The 23,312-nt window shown below is 61.0% G+C and overlaps 2 protein-coding genes across 2 annotated transcripts in view; one reads left to right on the top strand and one right to left on the bottom strand.

Annotated features, from left to right (window-relative positions):
- TJP3 (tight junction protein 3) overlaps positions 1 to 881 on the top strand; it is a 28,398-nt gene extending 27,517 nt beyond the window's left edge. Inside the window, exon 20 of the mRNA XM_065422386.1 lies at positions 779 to 881. Within this exon, the coding sequence (XP_065278458.1) occupies positions 779 to 881 (103 nt within the window). The remainder of the gene's footprint in view (positions 1 to 778) is intronic.
- Positions 882 to 3,096: 2,215 nt separating this feature from the next.
- APBA3 (amyloid beta precursor protein binding family A member 3) lies at positions 3,097 to 19,457 on the bottom strand. Its single transcript, XM_065422387.1, has 11 exons — positions 19,262 to 19,457; positions 16,213 to 17,490; positions 15,459 to 15,498; positions 14,130 to 14,275; positions 12,351 to 12,437; positions 11,076 to 11,234; positions 10,210 to 10,389; positions 9,623 to 9,835; positions 5,504 to 5,623; positions 4,675 to 4,815; positions 3,097 to 3,582 (listed from the first exon to the last, which is right to left on the bottom strand). The coding sequence occupies exons 2-11, from the start codon at positions 17,446 to 17,448 to the stop codon at positions 3,511 to 3,513; spliced, it is 2,394 nt and encodes a 797-aa protein (XP_065278459.1). The 5' UTR covers positions 17,449 to 17,490; positions 19,262 to 19,457; the 3' UTR covers positions 3,097 to 3,510.
- Between the last annotated feature and the right edge of the window lie 3,855 nt (positions 19,458 to 23,312).

Genomic DNA, 23,312 nt, shown 5'->3' with positions numbered 1-23,312 from the left:
GAGCCACAGCAAGCAGGGAGCCTGCCTTAGCCCCGCTGCGCTGCCAACCAGACTTTTAACGACCTGGTCAGCGGTGCTGACCGGAGCCGCCACTGTCCCTTTTTGACCGGGCGTTCTGGTCGAAAACTGGACACCTGGCAGCCCTTGCCAGGACACTGGGTCTGTGGCTGCAGCCTGAAATCCAGTTGTGAGGGGGTTAATGCAAGTCACTGGATTCCTTTCACCTTCCCCTCCTCCTGGCCTGCCCTGCAGGGGTCTGTGGGCTCCGCACATGCTCAGGGGCAGGGAGGGGAATGTCAGCCAGGGCCCGTTTTGAACCCAAACCAGCCAGGGCCTGTGGGCCACTGTGAGCTCTTCAACCCAGAGCCTGGCTGCGCACGCTGCCCCTCCGGTTTGAGCGTCAGCCCATGGCCAGGGAGCCCTTCTGCATGGCAGGGCCTCTTGCAGCGAGAGGGGGTTTCACCCCTCTCTTGGTGCCAGGCTGACCCTGGGTCTGAGCTGCAGTCAGGTTCAGCCGAAGCAAAGTGCCCCACTGCCCTGGGAGGAGGGCTGGCTGGGGGGTGGCTCCTCCTGCCCTGGTTCTGAGGGGCTGGCACACCCTGGGGCAGTGGTGCCTGGCTCTGCAGATGGGCCCGCAGGGCCCCGGGAGAGCAGGATGAACTGGGTGCTGGGAGAAATCCTCACCAGGCCCGAGTAGCCTGGGCGGGGGGTTGTGCAGCTGGCGTCCCTTCCCCCGCTCCCCAGCCAGGGCCTGACGTGGCCTTTTGCTGCCCTGCAGGGAGTACGAACACAGCGCTCTGAAAAAGAAGTTCACCCAGGCCCGGGCCTACGACTCTGATGAGGATGAAGGCTACGACTGGGGCCCAGCTACGGACCTGTAGCCACAACGGCTTCCAGGATTCCTCGTCCTACACCGCCGAGCTGCCTTCTGGGAAGGGCCTGCCACGCTGCATCGTCCACTTCCCGCCCGGGGCCAGCAAGGGGACCCCCCCCGGCCCTTCTCACGCGGGGTCGGCTCCCTCCAGCACGCACCCCTCTCCCGAGCAGGGCTGTTTGGTTTTAATCTTCCTAACCACAAGGCTCCCTGCAGCGTGTTGCTGGCTGGCGAGCAGCCGGCGTGCGCTGTTCTCCTGGGCTTACAGCCGCTGCACACGTCCTAGACTTTAACTCGCCTCCGAGTCTCTGTAGGCAGAGCCCAGGTCTCAGGCCTGTCACAGCTGCCTGCAGTGCCGCCAACGTGCCGCTCTGCCAGTGTGATTCATCGGGCAGGACTGTGAATAGCCCTGCCTTTCTTTGTAATAAAGGAATCCTTTTCACTAGCCCCTGCTGGCTCTGTAGTGCCCCCGAGGGGGCGCACTGGAGGCGGGCGACTTGTCTCTGTTCCAAGCCTCAGGCCAGGGGCTGCGGAATGAAGCGCAGGGCAGCCGTGAGGAAGCATGCGTTGCTGCCCAGCTGCGTGTGCTCTGTGGAGGAGGCAGCAGCGTCCCTGTGCTCCCGCCTGGCTGCGCGCAGCGGGCCCATCTCAGCTGGGCTAACTGCCCCCCTCCTGCTCAGCGCACTGAGTGTGGCAGCCGGCTTTCCTCGTCCGCCTTCCCAGCTGGGCGATGGTGCCATCTCCACCCCGTTCTTGCACAACTGTGCACATACAGGCCCGACAGCTGGTCCTAAAAGCCCAGCCTGAGATGGCGCATGCCAGGGAGCGGCGCTCACTAAACACAGCGTCTGTCAGAGTCAGACGCCCCCACAAAGCTCCTAGCTTAGCCATGGAGGACGCAGAGGGTCCAGCTGCGGCCCTGGCTCCCAGCTCATGCTTGGCCTCAGGCGTGGCGCCAGGCCCTTCCTGCTGGGAAGCCCAGGGAGAGCCCTCGAGCCAGCAGCCCCCTTGCTTCCCTTCCATCGGCATCCGCACCAAGTGCTGCTCTCCTGGGGCACCCACCACAGCTGCGCCCATGGGTTTCACACAGCGTGACAGACAGGCAGGTGGCAAGACTGGGGTCCCCCATGTGGAGTGTGGGGGGAGGGGCTGGATACAGAACGGCCTCCTAACGCAATACAGTTCATTAGGCTGGCACCTGGCATGGGGCTGCTGGTGGCCTCATGAACCCCAACCCCAGGGCTCCCTCCATCTGAGTCTGGAACTAGGGCTGATAGGGACATCCTGAGCAGCTGCTCACCCTCCCACAGGAAGTGGGGGACTCAGCCAGCGCTCCCAAGAGCAGGTCCCAGGACCCCATATGCCTGCAGTGAAGTTCTTCCCATGCAGGAGGTCAGTTGCCTGGCATTTCACTTACCCAGTCAGTCCTAGACACGCCACAGCCTTTATTCTTACATCAGCCAGCAGTACAGGTTAAAAATCACAGCCCCAGGGTTTCCTACAGCTGAGGGAGCGCCAGGGGCTCTGAATTAGTCCAGGAGAGACAAGGGGGGGTGAGAAAACCTGTTACTGGACCAACTTCTCTTGGACAGACGTTGGTCCAACCTCCCCCACTTTGTCTCTCATGCTGGGACCACCACTGCGATTAACTTCGTACATGCAGCCTTCCGCAGGGCTCGCCTGAGACGCCAGCCCTGCCCAGGGCAGAGGCTCCAGCAGCCGGGCGGGATCGCAGAGAGCCCCTTTCTCCCGTGTTCCCCCACCCAACACACCGTGGCTGGCCAGGTCTCTGCTGCCTGCTGCAGCCCGACATTCCCCCACACCCAGCGCTAGGCCTGAGCCAGGTCACGCTGCTCCTGCAGCTTCTCTTGACTTTCTGCAGAACAAGGGTGCAGCTGACCCCTCCCCCCCCCAGGGCCAGCTGGCAGACACTGTCCAGAGGCCAGTTTGCAAGCATGAATCTGGCTCTAATGCCCAGCCCTGGTCCCAGGCACTGCGGGAGGGGGCGTTACAAACAGCATTAACAAGGCAGGTCCAAGAGGGGCTTTGTCCATCTGGGCAGCACCCTCCCCTCAGCCAGAGCTGGTGTTACACTTAGAATCGCGGGCGGTTTGCTGGGCCCTCTCAGGCCGCTGGCAGGACAAGAGGGAGGGAGCAGCTGTGGCTAGGCTAGTCGCCCTTGCTCTGTATGGCAGACTCAGCTGGGATTCAGCAGACACAAGGCGGGATCTTCCACCTGCAGGCAGCGAGGAGGGGCACAGGGCTCCCTTTGATGCACTTGTGTTCTCCAGGGCCCACCCCATCAACAAGGCCCCTGATCCGCAACCCGGCGACTCCGGCAGCGGAACAGGTGAGTGAGCCGAGGCCCAGGAGAGGAGCCAAGGAGCTTGGGTCCCTGTCTCTAAGGCCTGGTGCAAAGCCCCCTCGTGTGGTGAGGTCAGGCACAGTACATCCAGAAAAGGCCAAAGGGGGGTTTGCCTTGTGGGTCCCTGCATGAAACAAGAAAAGCGGCGGGATCTGGCCCCCAGCAGGCCCCGAGGGACCTGTAGACGCAGCTGCTGCCCCAGGCCAGGGCTCCAAAGCAGGCAGCTGGAGCATGTGCAGAGCCACAGATGGGTAAATGCAAACTCCGCCCTTCAGAGGAATATGGGCTGCTCCTGGCCTGTCAGTAACCGGTAGGTGGAGGCCGGCATGGTCTTGATATGGACCTAGAGGGATAGGGAATGAATCACCTGGGAGAACTCCATTCCCACTTGGGCTCAGAGCCCTGCAGACCTCACTCATCTGCCCCAGCCTCCCTGGGTCTGGGAGAAGGACCCAGGGAAAACGTTTCACGATGAAGCATGGTCTAGAGATACTAAGGCACTTTATATGTCCATGTACTGGCGGCAAGAGAGTTATTTCTCCCCCCTCTGCTGAAATGCAGCTGCCTCTGGGGCGGAGCTGAGCCGCTGGTTTTAACAGGGTTAAATAATGCAGGTTAGGGCAGGATGTGGAGTTTCTTGCCCAGGCTAAGGGCGAACTTGAAGGCCTGACAAAAAGACCAACAGTTCTTAGCAGAACCCTGAACCCGCTCAGGCCTGCAAGGGAGCTCAGGCCAGCTGGCTGGGATTCCCACGCTAACCTGCCAGCTGCCCCAGGGCTCAGGGACGGGCTAGGGTAAATAGCCATCACTTTGCCACCCCATTGCAGCCTCCAAAACCCCCCGGTAGCCTGTTGCTTTGGAGAGAGAGAGAGCTCCTCCGAGACCCAGCTGTACACCACCTGGGGCGTTAGTTCAGTGCCGGCGAATCCGAGACACCTCTGCAATTCCAGAGGGGGCTGCGCTGCCCTGCCCTGTGGGGGAGAAGAGGGCAGCTGGTCCCTCCCTAAGAAAGCGTTTGCAGCCCAGGGCATCGAAGATCGGCCCCTGCTTGAGGCTCCAGGTGCAGGAACAGAAGGGGCAGGGGGAGCAGGAGAACAGCCCCTGCAGCGCAGCAGGCAGAAGAGATGTGCTGCTCAGCAGTGTGACGAGGGAGCTCCTCCCCAGCAGAGAGCGCAGCTTACAAAGCAGGACTGGGAGTTGAGATGAGCACCCAGGAAATTGGGGGCTGGGGGGAGTTGGCCCATGTCAGACCCCCCTAATCATAGGGCAGAGGTCTCTGGGTGGGAGTCAGCCCTCCTCCCCCCAACAGGGCAGGGGTCTGTCCCACACCAGCCTCCCCAGCTGAGGCAGGGGGCTCAGGGTGGGGTCTGCCCCATGCCAGCCCCCCCAATGGGGCAGAGGGCCCTGCTGCGCTCCCGGCCTCGGCCCGGCTCACCTCGCTGACGGCCTGCGTGAGGATCTGGATGATCTTCTCGTGCGGCGTGGCCACCACGCTCTGCCCGTTGATCTCGATGATGCGATGGCCCACGCGGATGCCGCCTCTCTCCGCTATCCCCCCTCGCATCAGGCTGCAGATCTGAATGGCAGGGGGCGCCGGTGAGAGCAGCCCAGCCCCCGCCCCCAGCACGCCATCCTCCACAAGCAGAGCAAATCTCGCCTGCCCGGAGAGCCCGTGAAACCCACCCCTGGGCCTACCCCTCCCTGCACACTGCGCTCGCCAGCCATCGCCCCAGCCACAGCGCCCCCTACTGCTCACTCTGCACCACGTTCCCGCACCCTTCTGCGCCCGAGCAGGACTGGCCCTGGAGGCAGCAGGGCCGGGCCCCCAGAGACATGGCTCCCAGCAGGAGAGTACCAGGGAGCTGGGACCCAGGACAGGCCGTGGTCACTGGGGTCCTGACACGGGGACGTCACCCTGGCAGCTGGTGCTGTTGGGGGAGGGCGAAAGGAGACAGTCTGCGGGCACTGGGGTAACACGCCCAGGCCTCGCTGCTCACCCCCCACTCCCTACACTCAGCGCTGACGATGCCCCACACGGGACCAGCCCCCTCGCTGCCCATTCTCTCACTCCCGGGACTCGACGCCCACCGGGGCCACGCGCCTGCCGCTCCTCAGGCAGCTGGAGGTTCTCCCCTAGCTCGAGTGGAGTCGGCCGCCGACCCCGGAGCACAAGGGCCCGAGTTCTCGCCCCAAGTGCAGCGTCTGTGCTGGCCAGATGGCCCCTGGCCCTCCCCCCGCCCTCCTTCAGGGCTCCCGCCACTCACAATGCCGTCCTCCACGCAGAAGCCCAGCGGGTACTTGGAGTCGGGCCGGCGGACGATCGCCGTGGTGACGGGCGGGCAGTGCACGATGCTCAGCGTCACCTCGGTCTGCGATTTCAGGTCCTGCCGGGGGCGGGCGGGGGTAGGGGCTCATTAGCGCCACAGGGGCTATCAGGATCGGCCCGGCCGCAGGGGGGGGAGACGCGGGGCAGGTTTACGCCCACTGGGCCCACGATGCCCTCGGGACCGTGCAGGGGGAAGGGAGGGCAGATTTGAACAGGGCCACTGTGCTCAGAACGCCTTACATGGGGTGAGTGTAATTACCACCCCCCTTTTACAGGGGGGAAACCAAGGCACAGTCTTGCCCAAGGTTACACTGCAGGTCAGGAAAAAGAACCCAGGAATCCAAGTCCAGCTTGCCCTGCTCGACCCTCTAGGCCATGCTGCCCTCTGGGCTTGCCCGTGTTCTGCTCGGACACCTCCCAGAGGAAGCGTCTCATACACCTGATGCCCCCCAACACCTGAGCCTGGAGCTGCTCCTCCCAGGGCCAGGGCACGGCTTGAGTCCCTCCTGCAGAGAGATCTGAGCAGGACACCGGGAGCCAGGACTCCTGGGTTCCCTGCTGGCAGACTCTTGCAGGCTTAAGTCTGGAAGGTCTCACTGCACCCACAGGGGCTCCTGGGCCCAGCCCGCATCCCAGCAGTGCAGGCTCCACTCCCAGCTCACACGTCCCTCAACACTGGGCGCCAAGGGCTGAGCGCCTCTGAGGGAAAGGGGGCGGCTATCACGGACTGAGGGGCCCAGGAACTGGGCACAGGTCCCCCGGTCCCCCTCCACTCCCTCCCCATTCCCACCATCCCCCCCACCCTCCACTGCCCCCTGACCCCCAAAGCCCCCTCATCATCATGCCCCACCATTCCCCCAATCCCCATTGCCCCCCCAGCCCCACTGCCCCATCATCCCCATCACCTCCTCCCCAGCCACCCTGCCCGTCTCCTCCCACCTCCCCTCGCCCCCTTTCCACTGTCCCCCAATCCCCATCACCCCCTCCACAGCCACCCCACCCCACTGTCTCCTCCCACCCCCTCCCCAGTCACCTCCCCATCTCCCCTGCCGCTCCTCACCCCTCCAGCACTCCCTCCTCACTGTCCCCCCAACCCCCTCCCCAGTCACCCATCCCACTGTCCTCCCTCCCCCCCACCCCATCTCCCCTGCCGCTCCTCACCCCTCCAGCACCCCCTCCTCGCTGTCCCCCCAACCCCCTCCCCAGTCACCCATCCCACTGTCCTCCCTCCCCCCCACCCCATCTCCCCTGCCGCTCCTCACCCCTCCAGCACCCCCTCCTCGCTGTCCCCCCAACCCCCTCCCCAGTCACCCATCCCACTGTCCTCCCTCCCCCCCACCCATCTCCCCTGCCGCTCCTCACCCCTCCAGCGCCCCCTCCTCGCTGTCCCCCCAACCCCCTCCCCAGTCACCCATCCCACTGTCCTCCCTCCCCCCCACCCATCTCCCCTGCCGCTCCTCACCCCTCCAGCGCCCCCTCCTCGCTGTCCCCCCAACCCCCTCCCCAGTCACCCATCCCACTGTCCTCCCTCCCCCCCCCATCTCCCCTGCCGCTCCTCACCCCTCCAGCGCCCCCTCCTCGCTGTCCCCCCAACCCCCTCCCCAGTCACCCATCCCACTGTCCTCCCTCCCCCCCCATCTCCCCTGCCGCTCCTCACCCCTCCAGCGCCCCTTCCTCGCTGTCCCCCCAACCCCCTCCCCAGTCACCCATCCCACTGTCCTCCCTCCCCCCCCCCATCTCCCCTGCCGCTCCTCACCCCTCCAGCGCCCCTTCCTCGCTGTCCCCCCAACCCCCTCCCCAGTCACCCATCCCACTGTCCTCCCTCCCCCCCCCATCTCCCCTGCCGCTCCTCACCCCTCCAGCGCCCCCTCCTCGCTGTCCCCCCAACCCCCTCCCCAGTCACCCATCCCACTGTCCTCCCTCCCCCCCCCCATCTCCCCTGCCGCTCCTCACCCCTCCAGCGCCCCCTCCTCGCTGTCCCCCCAACCCCCTCCCCAGTCACCCATCCCACTGTCCTCCCTCCCCCCCACCCCATCTCCCCTGCCGCTCCTCACCCCTCCAGCGCCCCCTCCTCGCTGTCCCCCCAACCCCCTCCCCAGTCACCCATCCCACTGTCCTCCCTCCCCCCCACCCCATCTCCCCTGCCGCTCCTCACCCCTCCAGCGCCCCCTCCTCGCTGTCCCCCCAACCCCCTCCCCAGTCACCCATCCCACTGTCCTCCCTCCCCCCCACCCCATCTCCCCTGCCGCTCCTCACCCCTCCAGCGCCCCCTCCTCGCTGTCCCCCCACTCCCCTCCCCAGTCACCCATCCCACTGTCCTCCCTCCCCCCCACCCCATCTCCCCTGCCGCTCCTCACCCCTCCAGCGCCCCCTCCTCGCTGTCCCCCCACCCCCCTCCCCAGTCACCCATCCCACTGTCCTCCCTCCCCCCCACCCATCTCCCCTGCCGCTCCTCACCCCTCCAGCGCCCCCTCCTCGCTGTCCCCCCAACCCCCTCCCCAGTCACCCATCCCATTGTCCTCCCTCCCCCCCACCCATCTCCCCTGCCGCTCCTCACCCCTCCAGCGCCCCCTCCTCGCTGTCCCCCCAACCCCCTCCCCAGTCACCCATCCCACTGTCCTCCCTCCCCCCCACCCATCTCCCCTGCCGCTCCTCACCCCTCCAGCGCCCCCTCCTCGCTGTCCCCCCAACCCCCTCCCCAGTCACCCATCCCACTGTCCTCCCTCCCCCCCACCCATCTCCCCTGCCGCTCCTCACCCCTCCAGCGCCCCCTCCTCGCTGTCCCCCCAACCCCCTCCCCAGTCACCCATCCCACTGTCCTCCCTCCCCCCCACCCATCTCCCCTGCCGCTCCTCACCCCTCCAGCGCCCCCTCCTCGCTGTCCCCCCAACCCCCTCCCCAGTCACCCATCCCACTGTCCTCCCTCCCCCCCACCCCATCTCCCCTGCCGCTCCTCACCCCTCCAGCGCCCCCTCCTCGCTGTCCCCCCAACCCCCTCCCCAGTCACCCATCCCACTGTCCTCCCTCCCCCCCACCCCATCTCCCCTGCCGCTCCTCACCCCTCCAGCGCCCCCTCCTCGCTGTCCCCCCAACCCCCTCCCCAGTCACCCATCCCACTGTCCTCCCTCCCCCCCCCCCCCCATCTCCCCTGCCGCTCCTCACCCCTCCAGCGCCCCCTCCTCGCTGTCCCCCAACCCCCTCCCCAGTCACCCATCCCACTGTCCTCCCTCCCCCCCCCATCTCCCCTGCCGCTCCTCACCCCTCCAGCGCCCCCTCCTCGCTGTCCCCCCAACCCCCTCCCCAGTCACCCATCCCATTGTCCTCCCTCCCCCCCACCCCATCTCCCCTGCCGCTCCTCACCCCTCCAGCGCCCCCTCCTCGCTGTCCCCCCAACCCCCTCCCCAGTCACCCATCCCACTGTCCTCCCTCCCCCCCACCCCATCTCCCCTGCCGCTCCTCACCCCTCCAGCGCCCCCTCCTCGCTGTCACCCCAACCCCCTCCCCAGTCACCCATCCCACTGTCCTCCCTCCCCCCCCATCTCCCCTGCCGCTCCTCACCCCTCCAGCGCCCCCTCCTCGCTGTCCCCCCAACCCCCTCCCCAGTCACCCATCCCACTGTCCTCCCTCCCCCCCCCACCCATCTCCCCTGCCGCTCCTCACCCCTCCAGCGCCCCCTCCTCGCTGTCCCCCCAACCCCCTCCCCAGTCACCCATCCCACTGTCCTCCCTCCCCCCCACCCCATCTCCCCTGCCGCTCCTCACCCCTCCAGCGCCCCCTCCTCGCTGTCCCCCCAACCCCCTCCCCAGTCACCCATCCCACTGTCCTCCCTCCCCCCCACCCATCTCCCCTGCCGCTCCTCACCCCTCCAGCGCCCCCTCCTCGCTGTCCCCCCACTCCCCTCCCCAGTCACCCATCCCACTGTCCTCCCTCCCCCCCATCTCCCCTGCCGCTCCTCACCCCTCCAGCGCCCCCTCCTCGCTGTCCCCCCAACCCCCTCCCCAGTCACCCATCCCACTGTCCTCCCTCCCCCCCACCCATCTCCCCTGCCGCTCCTCACCCGGATGATGCTCTGGCAGGTGCTGAGGGGCAGCCCCACCAGGCTCGTCCCGTTGACGGACATGAGCCGGTCCCCGATGCTCAGCTCCCCGCACTTCTCCGCGGGGCCCCCATGCATGAGGTTGGCGACGACCACGGTGGGCAGGATGGAGCCCCAGCCCGACTCCACCACAGCGACGCCCAGGATCTCCCCCTTCTGCTTGCGGATGCAGACCTGCAGGCCGGGCAGAGCATGGGGCCCACTGAGCTGCGGCGTGGGCCCAGGGGGCCCTCAGGGCTGGTGACCGCGCGGCCGGGAGCTCGGGCTGCGGCAGGCACCAAGAGGACTGGGTGACGCAGCTACTGCAGACCTGGGTCCCAGAGGGTGCAGTGCTGCACTGGTACTGGGCGGGAGGCTGTAGGGAGCGGGGCACTGGCCCCGCGGGAGCCCCCGGCTACTCCAGGCTCAGCTCCCCCAGCACGGCACTGGCAGGTCGCAACACAGGAGGCTCCCAACAAACACCAGCAGGTGGCACTGCAGGGAGCCAAGCTGGAGCGCGGGGTGCCAGGGATCCCGTCCCACCCCCCGCCCCTGCGGGCAGCTCTTACTTCCTTGCAGTTCTCCTGCTTGGAGAAGTGGGCCAGGTCCCCGTTGTGCAGCTCCTGGCTCTCCAGGGCGCGGCTGTCCTGGCTGGGGGAGAGCTGGCTCGGGTCGATGCCGCTGGCCTGCAGCAACTGCTGGTAAGCCACGCTGAAGGCCTGCCCGATGGCCTGGGCAATCAGCTGAGCCTGCAGGAGGAAGTGCCCTGAGGTTACCCTGGCAGGGGGGCGCCTGTGGGTACAGGGCTCCACCCTCCAACGCACCCAGCGCCCAGGAGCCTGGGCAGTGCCAGGGGGTCAAAGCCAACCCATCTACCATCCCGCCAGCCTGTCAGGGCACAGCCAAACCCTGCTACGGCAGCTGCAGAGAACCTGGGATGTATTGCGGGGTGGGGCGGGGACAGACACTTCCAACCCCCTCTATGGAGAGATACCCCCACACCTCTCCCCTCCCCCACCCAGGCGGGGCCCCCTCTACAGCACAGACACCCTCAAGCCTCTCCCATCCCTCACCCAACCAGGGACAGCTCTATGGCAAAGACACCCCAGGCCTCTCCCCTCCCCCCCAGCCCTGGCATTCCCTACAGTACAGAGGACCCCCTCCCCCCCAGCACTCTTTACTGTCTCCGAGCTGGACCCAAGGCGGCTGGAGATGGGGGTGAGCGAGCTCCCAGCCCCACAGGCACAAGGCTCAGCACAGCGGCAGGGAGAGGTGCAACTGAACCGCCTCAAGGAACAGCACCACCTGGAGGCCAAGCTGAGAACCCCCAACTCATGACGCCTACTGGGCTTCGGGTAGGACTGGGATCTGGAGTCTGTGTAAAGCCCCCGAGCGACGCTCTGCCCCCTGCCCTGCCCGCCGGGCTCAGGCTCACGTCAGCCGAATGGAAGACGTGGCAGATCATCTTGTAGAGCCGCTTCTCCCCCGAGGTGTCCGCCCGCCGTGGCAGCTTCCTGCGTGCCATCAGCACGACGACGCTGCCGACGTCCGCGATGTAGGAGATGGTCTGGAGCGGATGGTCCATCATGGCCTCCTGGGGGGAGGGGCATGAGAAATTCAGGGGTCATCTACCCCGCTGGCCCTGGGGGCCTCGGTGGACCGCTGGAGTGCCAGCAGGATTACGGGAGCACAGGCTCCAAGCCAGGGGAGCCTGTTAACCGAGAGGAGGGAAGGGATCACTCAAACGCCGGCCACACGGTTGGGAGAACACCCCTCGGAGTTACAGGTTGGACTCCTGAGCCACTCCTGTGGGTCCTGCAAGGAGACCTCCAGCAAAGCCAGCGGAGACCTGACTGCACAGGCCGATGGTTAGGAAGGAGAACACGAATCCTCCTCGGCTTTCTGTATCCACCCAGTGAAACTGCTGCGGAACCCTGCCTGCACACTCAGGTGGAGATTGACACCTGGCGTGTATGGACATAATCAATCAATAGAAACCAGGTTTAGATTAGTTTAGGAGCATGCCCGCAGGGCTGTGTACCAGCGCAGCTCTGAACCTAGAGGAGGCCTAAGGCATAGGCACCGACCCTGTGGGTGCTCCGGAAAAAAATGGTGGGTGCTGAGCACCCACCAACGGGCCCCCCAATCAGCTCCTCCCCCTCCCTCCCCCTCCCTCCCAGCACCTCCCACCTGCGGTGATCAGCTGTTCCACCACGTGCAGGAGGCGTTGGGGAAGAGGCGGGGGCTTGGGGGAAGGGGTGAAGTGGGGACAGGGCCTGGGGCAGAGCTGGGGGTCGGGCACCCCCTGGCACCTTAGAAAGTTGGCGCCTGTGGCCTAAGGCCAAAACCAATTGGTTTTCCCTTTACGTGTAAACTTTTAACTGCTGCTGGGTCCACCCCAGAGGTGGCTGCATTTTGGCAGCAGCTGTGTGATCCCCACTGACGCCAGTGGATCCTCCAGGAGGAAAGGCCTCTTTATCCGGGTGGGATCACAACCCCAGGACACCTGCACCACGTGCAGTCGACAGGGATTCACACTCAGCCTAAGGCCTGTTTCCTGCACGGGCCAAGTGCCCTGATCCGGGTTGGAGGGGGCGGGGTGTAGAGAAGGCGATGTCCCAAGGGGGGGGGGGGGATTCTAACAGGAACAAGCCCAGTTCTCCTAGCACAGGTAACGACCCTCTGTAACGACATCCCATTTCCTACACACCTGCGAGTCGGCTGTCAGGACCTTGATCCTCTGGGTGGAGACAAACAGATCCACCTCGGTCATGGGCTGGGACTCCCCGTCCGGCGCCTGCAGCACGGTAAGGACAAAGCACCCGTGTGTGTGGTCACCAGTAGCCCCAGGGCAGAGGTTCAAACATAAGTGATCTCTCTCCTCCCATCCCTCTCCACCCTCTGACAAACAGAGGGACTTGGAGCCAGGACTCCTGGGTTCTATTCTCAGCTCTGCCCTGACTTTCTCTGTGACCAGGGGTGAGTCACCGCCCCTCTCTGTGCCTCCGTTTCCCCTCAAGGAGCAATGGGTCCCCATGAACATGCAGTCTGGGGTGCTGGGATGGGCGATGGGTTACTAGTTCACAGCCCATTGGAATGCCAGAGCTGGCTAACAGCAGCTAACATAAGGGACTGGCAAAAATAACAGGAGTACTTGTGGCACCTTAGAGACTAACAAATTTATTAGAGCATAAGCTTTCGTGGGCTACAACCCACTTCTTCAGTTGATGGATTTCCACTCCATACGGCTAAATGCAGTGCCTTGCATAATGACAGGTTTCAGAGTAGCAGCCGTGTTAGTCTGTATCCGCAAAAATAACAGGAGTACTTGTGGCACCTTAGAGACTAACAAATTTATTAGAGCATAAGCTTTCGTGGGCTACTCTGAAACCTGTCATTATGCAAGGCACTGCATTTAGCCGTATGGAGTGGAAATCCATCAACTTGAAGAAGTGGGTTGTAGCCCACGAAAGCTTATGCTCTAATAAATTTGTTAGTCTCTAAGGTGCCACAAGTACTCCTGTTATTTTTGCGGATACAGACTAACACGGCTGCTACTCTGAAACCTGTCATAAGGGATTGGGTTTGCCCTGCCTTCCTCTACCCGATCTCTGGGCAACTCCCGTCCAGAGCAACCCTCAGTGAGCACTTTACAGACAGCCCACGCAGGAGGAATGGATCAGCCTCTTTTTACAGGTGGGGAAACTGAGGCACAGAGAAGCCATGCCTGGCCTAGTGTCACCCAGTGGAAGGGGTGGGACTGGAACTCAGGTCTCCTGACTCCCTGGCCTGTGCTTTGACCATGGCTTCCTCCCTCTCGTCTCTCTGCATCCCACTGCTGGAACCCTGTTCGAATGAACCCTTCCCCCACCCAGCCTAGCGAGCGGGAGCTCGTCTTCCAGCTGCAGCTGGACCCAGGAGTGACCTGCTTTCGCTGCTCTTCACACCTGCTCCCTGCAGCCTACAGGTCGGAGTATAAACAGAGCTACACACCTCGGGGAAGTCAGCAGCACCCACTTCTGGAGTGGGGCCCCAGGAAAAGGGGGTGTCCAACTCTTTCACCCCCCGGTCAAAGCCCAACTGCTGGCTGCAATGGCAGGGGTGGGTGAGAACCTGATGCAAACACAGGCATCCGCTCATGACAGGCTCAGCTTTGTCCCGCTGCACCCGGTCCAGAGCAGCCGAGGGAACGGACAAGGATCCTGCCCTCGGGGCCCACACTTCCCTCGACCTGCTGCCAGGCCAGGCCAGCCCAGTGAGCCCAGGCACAGGCACAGGGCGGGGAGGGCAGAGGAGGATGCACGCTGTGCTCTGGGCAGGAGAGGGCACCTCCTCGGCTGCATTGATGGGGGCACCGTGGCTGGGCAGTCTCAGACAGCTGGGCTTTGGCTCCTGGCGGGTGAAAACCAACTAGTGCCAGGAGCTCATCTCGACGGGACCGGCGCGCACTGACTAGTGACTGCCCGGCTCCCTCGGCGCCTTCACCCACCTTTATCCTGTCCACGGCCTCCTGGGCCTGCGCCATGCGGACGCTGGTGGGGGGGTTCCTCTCCGAGACCAGCTGTGTGGAGCCCAGATACTTTGCTCCGAAGATCACTCCGTCCAGGAGATCCTCCGGCTCACAGGGGCCTGCCACTGAGAAGCCAGGGGAAAGTGTCAGCAAAGGCAGGGCCTCCCCGCTCCTCCCCTCCCTGCAATGCCCATGGCCTGAGACACCGGGCTGGAGCCAGGCCCAGCTGCTGCTGACTGCGAGTGGGGGGAGGGGAGGGGCATGGCCTCTCTTAGCAGCCTTTTATCCTGGGGGCCAGGTTACCCCATGCCTCAGCAGGGCGTGATTCCCATCTCGCTCTCCCCAGCGTTCCTGCAATGCCCCTCAGCATGAGTGAGATCAGCCCAGGCACGGTACCCCCTGCTTCACGGACCTGAACCCCCCGTGGGAAGAAGCCCAACGCGTGCCCCTCTGCTTGGGTGGCAGCCTCTGCGGAGCAGGGAGAAGCTCCCCCCCTCACACAGAGACGTGCATCCAGCCAGGCCCAGCACCTGGCCAGGTCTGGCGGGTGGCTGGGCCGGAGCAGCAGCAGGCATCACCAGAACTGGCTTTTCAATCCCGGTTTTCACACCCCTCCCAAGGCAGCTCTCCATGACACCCCACCTTTGAGCTCCCTTGGGGGTAGCTGCAGGGGAGATGGATGCGTCCCCAGCTGGATATCCTGCCAAGCCCCCATGGCATCTCCTTGTCCTGCATGTGCTGTTGGGAGGCGCCATGTCGGCAGCCCCAGAGGCTGAGGGCACCGACAGTGGCTGGGCAAGCGCCCTCTCCACCCCCCCGCCACACACACACACACACGCCCGAGCCCTGAGCTGGAGCGACCCCTTCCTTGTGCAAAAAGGGAGTGCAGCCTCCTCGACCTCCCTGCTGCGGCTGCCCTGGGGCCCCCATCACAGACAGCCGCGAGAAGGTTTACGCAGCGTGGGGACCTGACTGAGACCCCCCCAAACTCATTTCACACCGGCCACAACAGGTCACTTGTGACTAGAGCAGGATTCGAACCAGGGTCCTCATGCTGGCCCCTCTCCCAGGACTTGGCAGCCAGAAAGCCTTCCTCCCATGAGCCAGGGCAGCGAAAGACACGCCCCTCCCCTTCATGAATCCCCTCCCCTCCCCTGCCAGGCTGGGCCAGCCTGCCGAGCACTAACCACACAGCATCCGGGAGAGGCTGCCACCCACACTAAGGCCCACGAGCTGGTGGTCAGAACCGGCGATGAGGAGGCAGGACGCCTGGGTTCTATCCCTGTTACAGGCAGACGAGTCACTCACCCTCTTTGAAGGCTGGATAGGCCGCCCGGGATTCTTTAACCTACAAAGCAACCACGAGATCAGTGAGTGTCAGCAGCCAGGGGGACGCAGAAGCCGGGATACCTGCCGGCCACCTCCATGGGCACAAGAGCGAACTAACCCCCGGGCAGCAGCCAAAGGGGAACCGAGAGCAGCAGCAGGACAACGCCAAAGGGCTCAGTGCTCTGGGCAGGGGGCGCGAGGGAGCAGAGGAAGGGGCAGGCCAGGGATGCTGAGGTCAGTGGGCAGCTGCTGCCAGGGTGGAGGCCTCTGGGTTAGCTCAGTGGCCTGGGGATAGGCCAGAGTCATGTGACCCCAGCGGGGAGGGGGCACAGGTCAAGTTGCTGGGGAGCCTGGGTAGGGGATGTTCTGGCTGCAGGGTAGCAACGGGTGTCAGCAGCCCCTCGACCTGCCGGCTGCCCTCAGGAACGCCTCCCCCATACCCTACACATGGCAGGAAGCCAGGGGCAGCCGCTCTCCACATCCTGCTCCCCCCCCTCCCCCCCCAGCCTGGGGGCAGCCGGCAGCGACTCTTGTGCCAAGGACTGACCCCCAACCGCCCCGCGTAGCCATTGTCACGGGATCTGTCAGAGCGCTCAGCTCCAGGCCTGGCATCCAGAGGTAGCTCAGAGCCCCACCCAATCCCAGGGCCCCCATAGCAAGGTGGCCCAGAGCCCAACCCCACCCCAGGGTGCCCGGGGCCAGCACACCCCCAGCCAGCATGCAAAGCACTCACAGCCGTGCTCCTGGGGGTGGGCTGCTCCAGGCCCTGGCTGGGAGGAGGGGACATGGCCACCCACACAGGCTCTGGGGAGCTGTCCCGACTGCCTGGAGACACGCAGGCAGAGTCTCCCTCATGGTCTCCCCCTTTCCGATACCACCGGCTGGAGCCTTCTGCCTGCGAGCTGCCTGGCTGCGAAGCGGCCTCCTCCGCCTGCTGGGCCGCCGGGCTCTCCTGACTCTGCAGGGCCTCCCCGTCGCTCCCGGCCAGGACGTCTGACCTGGCGAGGGGGGTCTCCTCACTGGCCTCCGCTGGGAGCCCCCCCTCGTGGTGCAGGAGGCTTAGCAAGTCCTCCCGGTCAGCCTCTGCAAAGAGCAGGCCATGGCTCTCCCGGCTCCTCTGGGAGCAGGTGGAGGGCTGAGCGTGGCAGGACGGCATTGCCAGGCCTCTCCCCATGGCAACGTGCAGCAGGCAGGGAGGGCACTCGCCCAGCAGGCCCCGGCAGCAGCCAAAGGCCGGTTGGTGGGGAAGCGCCGCGTCTCCCCCAAAAGGGCCTGCGCCACAGTCCGACGCCAGCAGCGGGTCGTCCTCCGAGGCAGGCGAGTCATCGCGGAAGCTGGGGCTAAGGGTCTGGAGCTGGGCGAGGAGGCCCTGGATCTCCAACTGGTCGTCCTCCTCCAAGCTCTCGGCCCACCCCTCCCCTCTCAGGTGGGCCTCAGGCTCCTCATCCAGGTCCATGCAAACCAGGTCACTCTGCTCCGGGCTAGCCAGGACTCTGGGACAACCCACCCCGCGGTGGGCTCCCTCTGGGTTCCCTTTCCAGTCAGCATCGCTCCCAGGTACTGTAGCGTCCTCACAGCCTTCCATCCCCCCTCCCAGGTCCTTGCAAGCGTCATCACAAGTTTCCCCAGCTGCCCAGAGGGCTGAGTCCAGAGCAGCTGGAGAGCTGGGGGTCTGCAGGCCCCCCAGGGCACTTTCGGGGACAGTCGGCTCTGCGATGGCTGCACCGAGACACAGTTCAGCCTCAGCGGCAGAGGGGTTAAGGTCGGTGCGCAGGGCACTGAAGGGGGATCCAGGCTGCTGCAGGCCGTGCAGGCTTTGTTCACAGGCTGTTGGCATGGCCAGTCTTGGCGAGGCACCTTCCTCCAGGTCCATGGCTGGAGGCTCCAGGAGCTCCCCGGGAAGGCTGTGGCTGCCAAAGCCAGGTTCTGGACGCGCGTCGGTTTGGAAGTCCATGCCGTTGTCCATCATGGTCGCTCCTGCCCAGGTGGGGAAGAAGAAACTCGCCCTACACTGAGAACAGAAGGAGAGAGGTATTCGAGGTTAGAAATGGGCAGGACTGAAAGGAAGAGCAGAGACAACGTCATAGACCAGATCCTCAGCAGAGCTGCCCTGAGTCAGGCCTGCGGAGGATCCAGCCCCGGAGCTTCTGGATGGAAATAAGCAGCAGAGGCCGGGCAGGGCTGAATTAACGAAGGCAGCTGCTAAGCTGTTCCTGCCACTGAAACACGTAAGGAGCAGCCGTGTGGAGTCTCACATGCCACGGACCTCAGGCCCAGGTCCTCCGCCGCAGGGAGGAATTGAAATCAATGGGAGTAAGGTGCTGGCCAGCGCACAGACTACGCTGGGGAAGTCTGCAAACCACATCAGTCTCTCTGATGCGCTGCTGACGGCTACTGACCCTGGGAGCCCAAACTGATTATTTCAGAGGTGCTGAGCCCCCTCGGTTCCCGCTCCGAGTTGTGGGCACTCAGCACTTCTGAAAATCGGCCCCCTTCCAGGTTTTGCAAGTTGGGCACCCAAAGCCAGTAGCCACTTGTGAGAACTGTGCCCGAAGGGACTTACCCAAGGTCAGGCAGTGAGTCAGTGGCAGAGCCAGGAACAGACCCCAGGAGTCCTGACTCCCAGTCTGGTGCCCTGGAACCACATTAACAATTCTAGCTTTAGTCCCTCTCCAAACATTTCCACTATCTAACCTGAAGAGGGTGGGCGCTTCCTTGCCTGCAATGGGGCTCAACCCCCTCTCTTGGTACCACTGCCAGGGAATCCAGCCCCAGGGTTAGTGCAGGAGACTCATAAAAAACTACTTCTGAGGAGCTATTGTGTCCACCTCTGCTGGGCCGCATTATTCAGAATCAGCTGCTTTCCCCTGGAGGGCAGGGATCCACAGATGTACACGGAGATGCTGGGAAGCACCCTCAGATCCCAGCAGGACAAGGCTGGCTGCTTCCTGGGTCTCTCCCAGCAGCTGTGCTGAGAATGCTGAATCCCCCCGCTGCTTCCTCTCGGTCTGATCCGGGAAGTAGAAATGTCACAGCCCCCAGCACCCCACACGCCCCCTCACACTGAAGTGCAAACAAGGAGGCCTCACTCTGCGTTCACCGGTGTACATCAAGAGTGAATCCACTGAAGTCCATGGACCGACTCCTGATTTAGACCTGCATCACTGAGAGCAGAATCTGGCCCCACAACCACAATTTAGCCTTAGAAAATGATACTGCCCCCAAACAAGGTGGTTTCATTAGATTGGGGAGTAAAACCAATTAGCTAGGCCCTGATTTTGCAATCAGACCCCTCCAGGCTTCCACTCCCAGGGGCTGCCAGGGCACTGACTTCGCTGCAGCTCCACTGGGACTAAGGGGGACCGATTGCAGGACCAGACTCACAAAGGTGAGCAACTAACTCTTGTGTCTGGGCTAGTAAGTTCAAAGCAACGTTGCCCACTTTTTGAAGATGCCTGGAGCACCATGACTAGTGACCCACATCTCACAGGAGTCACCACTGAATAAACAGACCAGATCCCCTCATTCTGGGCCAAGCCCTTCATGGGTTGGCTCCTTCTCCCCAGCCCCAACTTATGCATCAAACTTATTTCTAAAGAACTTGCTTTGAATCCCTCTTTCCTCGCTGCATCAGACAGGGCTGAAGGCCAGGAAGGGAATCCCCCAGATGCGCTGGGCGATCCTTGCACCTTTCAGTTAGGAAATGACCCAGAAGCAAGAGGTGTATTAGGCACAAACCTCCCTGCCTCTCTGCACACATCTGCCTTGCAGAGAAAACTTACTTCCAAGAAAGTTTCACCAACTCCTACAGAAGCAGCAATGCAGGAAACTGGGGTTAGTTAACCCTTTGTGTGCTGGAATCTCCGCAGGCCGAGGCGCTCTCCTCTTGCAGGCAGCTGCCCTTGATGTGGCTGCTGAGTTAAATTTCACTTACTCCTGAGCCTCTCTTCCCCCCCTTCCATCTTCCTGTTGCACTTCCCCTCCACTGAGCATGCGCATGCCCCGGAGGCTGCTGGGGGATGTAGTTTTGGGCTGGCAGCGGCGCTCTGAGCACGTGGGGCGCTGCTGGGGGATGTAGTTTGGAGGCGCAGTTCCCAGGCCCAGCCCTGCAGCGTCCTCGGCCAGGCTCTGCAAAGCGGCTGCTGCGGGGCCAGTCCGGAGGAACCAGTGAACTCAGCGAGAGAAGAGATTTGCCCTTAGACCAGGGTTCTCAAACTGGGGGTCAGGACCCCTCAGGGGGTCGCGAGCTGTCAGCCTCCACCCCAAACCCTGCTTTGCCTCCAGCATTTATAATGGTGTTAAATATATAAACAAGTGTTTTTAATGGATAAAGGGGTCGCACTCAGAGGCTTGCTGTGTGAAAGGGGTCACCAGGACAAAAGTCTGAGAACCCCTGGCTTAGACCCCATTCCGGCAAAGCTGAGAGCAGGGGCATAACTGTGCCCATATGGCTACGGTGGGGTGCCATGTCCCCTGGGTTCCTACCACAGCAGGATGCAAACAGGAAAGCGAGCTGCTGTTTCGTGCTCTGCAGAGGAACCCACAGCCCTTAGCTGGGGTCCAAGAAGCGCTGTTGGCTGACAGGGCTGGACCCCCGGTACTGGGTGGTGGGAAATGTACATTTCCCAGTTGTGTGGGCTGCCGGCTCCGTGCCCTGGGGAGCATCTGCAGGGTTCTGTCCGCCCCCACCCCTGCACAGAGCTGGTCTAATGAGGTTCCCAATGCCCCCTCTGGCTGGGCAGCTGAGAGCCTGACACCCATTAGCAACCACCTGCCAGCCCACAGCAGCACTAGCAGCCCCTGGACCCGGGGGGGGGGGGCACTCAAAGCCCTTCATATGGGTAAATAGCTCCCCATCACCCAGCTGATAGGATGAGAGCCAGGAGAGAGCAGTTTCTGCCTAGCCTTGGCTGAGAGAAGAGACCCAATGAGTGCCGATCTCCTTAAGTCTCTCCCACAAAGCTGATCAGTTTTATTTTCAGTGTTACAGTTAGTTAAGGTGACCAGACGTCCCGATATTCGTCAGTCGTTTGCCCCGCATCCCGATGGATATCCTATCCTATCTCCTAGAACTGGAAGGGACCTTGAAAGGTCATCGAGTCCAGCCCCCTGCCTTCACTAGCAGGACCAATTACTGCCCCAGATCCCCAGGTGGCCCTCTCAAGGATTGAACTCACAACCCTGGGTTTAGCAGGCCAATGCTCAAACCACTGAGCTATCCCTCCCCCAATGTATGGATGTATGGTCGGGACGCCATTTGTCCCGATATTCTGGCTCGGGGCTTTTTTTTTTTTTTTTTTTTTGCTTCGGCGGCGCTCCGGACCCGCCCCCCCATGTGTCCCGATATTTTGTTCATGTAATCTGGTCTCCCTACAGTCAGTGCTGCCTTTAGAGAATTCAGTTGCTCCTGATGGAAATCAGAGGAAGTTATTGTACATAGCTCTGCTTTTCAATCAGAAAATAAAACATGTTTTCTTTCTTAAATTAGTCTATGGAAAATGACTGCCTAGGAAGGAGTACTGCGGAAAGGGATCTGGGGGTCATAGTGGACCACTATGTGGACAAGCTAAATATGAATCAACAGTGTTACGCTGTTGCAAAAAAAGCGAACATAATTCTGGGATGTATTAGCAGGAGTGTTGTAAGCAAGACACAAGAAGTAATTCTTCCGCTCTACTCTGCGCTGATTAGGCCTCAACCAGAGTATTGTGTCCAGTTCTGGGCACCACATTTCAGGAAGGATGTGGACAAATTGGAGAGAATCCAGAGAAGAGCAACAAAATGATTAAAGGTCTAGAAAAACTTGACCTATGAGGGGAGATTGGAAAAATTGGGTTTGTTTAGTCTGGAAAAGAGAAGACTGAAAGGGGACATGATAACAGTTTTCAAGTATGTAAAAGGTTGTTACAAGGAGGAGGAAGAAAATGTGTTTTTCTTAACCTCTGAGGATAGGACAAGAAGCAATGGGCTTAAATTGCAGCGAGGGCGGTTTAGGTTGGACATTAGGAAAAACTTCCGGTCAGAGTGATTAAGCACTGGAATAAATTGCCTAGGGAGGTTGTGGAATCTCCATCATTGGACATTTTTAAGAGCAGGTTAGAAAAACACTTGTCAGGAATGGTCTAGATAGTTAGTCCTGCCGCGAGTGCAGGGGACTGGACTAGATGACCTCTCGAGGTCCCTTCCAGTTCTATGATTCTATGGACTCCTGAGACTTTTTACAATTCCTGGAGGGCTCTTAATCCTACAAGGTTGTTACATCCTTGGAACATAAGAACGGCCATACTGGGTCAGACCAAAGGTCCATCTATCCTGTCTTTTGACAGTGGCCAATGCCAGGTGCCCCAGAGGGAATGAACAGACAGGTAATCATCAAGTGATCCATCCTGTCGTCCATTCCCAGCTTCTGGCAAACAGAGGCTAGGGACACCATCCCTGCCCATCCTGGCTATAGCCTTGGAACAGGTCTCTTTATTAACTTCCTTAATATTTGAGTAAGCCCTTGAAAATGACATTGTTTAGAGGGCAAATTTTCTAAATAAAATTTAAGACATATAGTATCACATTATATTTTAAGACATGGTTAAGAATCATCCAGCTGGATCACTGTAGATACATACTCAGGATTCCTGTGGAACTGAACAGTTTCCAGAAGCTAAAATGGACTTTTAGATCAGTCCTTTGTAAATGCAAGTTCAATGTTTAAATTCATTTTTTATATTTTTAATCATTACACCTTGAACTGAAGTGTGTTTTCGTCTGTGCTGGAGAAATATCAAATGCATTGTATAAACAGATTACAATGGTTAAGACTTTATTTCTAATTACTGACTAACTTAATAGGAAAAGAAAACACTTGGCCATTGGAAAAAGGTGATAACTTTTATCTACTGGAAATATACCTTCAGGTGCGTCAGAGCTGATAGGAAATCCATGTTGTCAAATCTATTGTAATATTTTCTTTCCAATTATCACTTTAAAACTTTTTTGTCTTTCTTTTTTTTAAGCTAGTGCCAAAACAAATTTGTTTTCTAATTTGTTAGTTATTCCATGTTTTAGCAGAATGTTTGAGAGGAAACTCAACTACTTTAGACTTCATAACTTTTTAATGAGAAATGAGATATACAAATTAAGAGTGCATGTATTTGCTTGCTTATATTTTTCCAGACGATAATATAAGTGAAAATAAAAAAGTACGTGGGAGTTTGAGGGTGATTGGTGTGAGGTTGAAAGAAAAATTATATTTAGTAAATATGCTGTATTTACCAATTAAAGTTATGAATTCTTGTACTAAGGCTCCAAAACTGACATAGGAAAGCAAATGCAAAGTAATGCACATTGGGAAACAAAATCCCAGCTGTACAAATGATGGGATCTAAATTAGCTGTTACCACTCAAGAAAAAGATCTTGGAGTCATCATGGATAATTCTCTGAAAACAACCGCTCAATGTGCAGCTGCAGTCAAAAAAGCTAACTGAATGTTAGGAACCGTTAGGAAAGGGATAGATAATAAGACAGAACATATTGTCTTGGCGCTATATAAATCCATGGTACGCCCACAACTTGAATACTGAGTGCAGATCTGGTCACCCCATCTCAAAAAAGATATATTGGAACTGGAAAAGGTTCAGAAAAGGGCCACAAAAATGATTAAGCAGGGTTCTCAAATTTCATTGCATCGTGACCCCCTTCTGACAACAAAAATTACTATACAACCCCAGGAATGGGGGCGAAGTCTGAGTCCCACTGCCCCTGGCGGGAAGGCCAAAGCCCCAGGGCTTCAGCCCAAGGCAGGGGGCCTGTAACCTGAGCCTTGTCACCCAGGGCTGAAG

Source organism: Emys orbicularis, chromosome 24 (assembly GCF_028017835.1).
Source record: "Emys orbicularis isolate rEmyOrb1 chromosome 24, rEmyOrb1.hap1, whole genome shotgun sequence".
In the NCBI taxonomy this organism is placed as follows: domain Eukaryota; kingdom Metazoa; phylum Chordata; order Testudines; family Emydidae; genus Emys; species Emys orbicularis.
The sequence above is the reverse complement of the archived record's forward strand: the minus strand, read 5'-3'. Positions and strand labels throughout refer to the sequence as shown.

Bases quoted from the DNA above. Each gene is read 5' to 3' on its own strand.
- APBA3 (XM_065422387.1), bottom strand. From the start codon at position 17,448: ATGATGGACAACGGCATGGACTTCCAAACCGACGCGCGTCCAGAACCT. The intron at 12,438-14,129 runs GTGGGTGAAGGC...ACCGTGCTGCAG, and splicing joins AGGCCGTGGACAGGATAAAG to GCGCCGGACGGGGAGTCCCA. The intron at 10,390-11,075 runs GTGAGCCTGAGC...TTCCTCCTGCAG, and splicing joins ACGTCTTCCATTCGGCTGAC to GCTCAGCTGATTGCCCAGGC.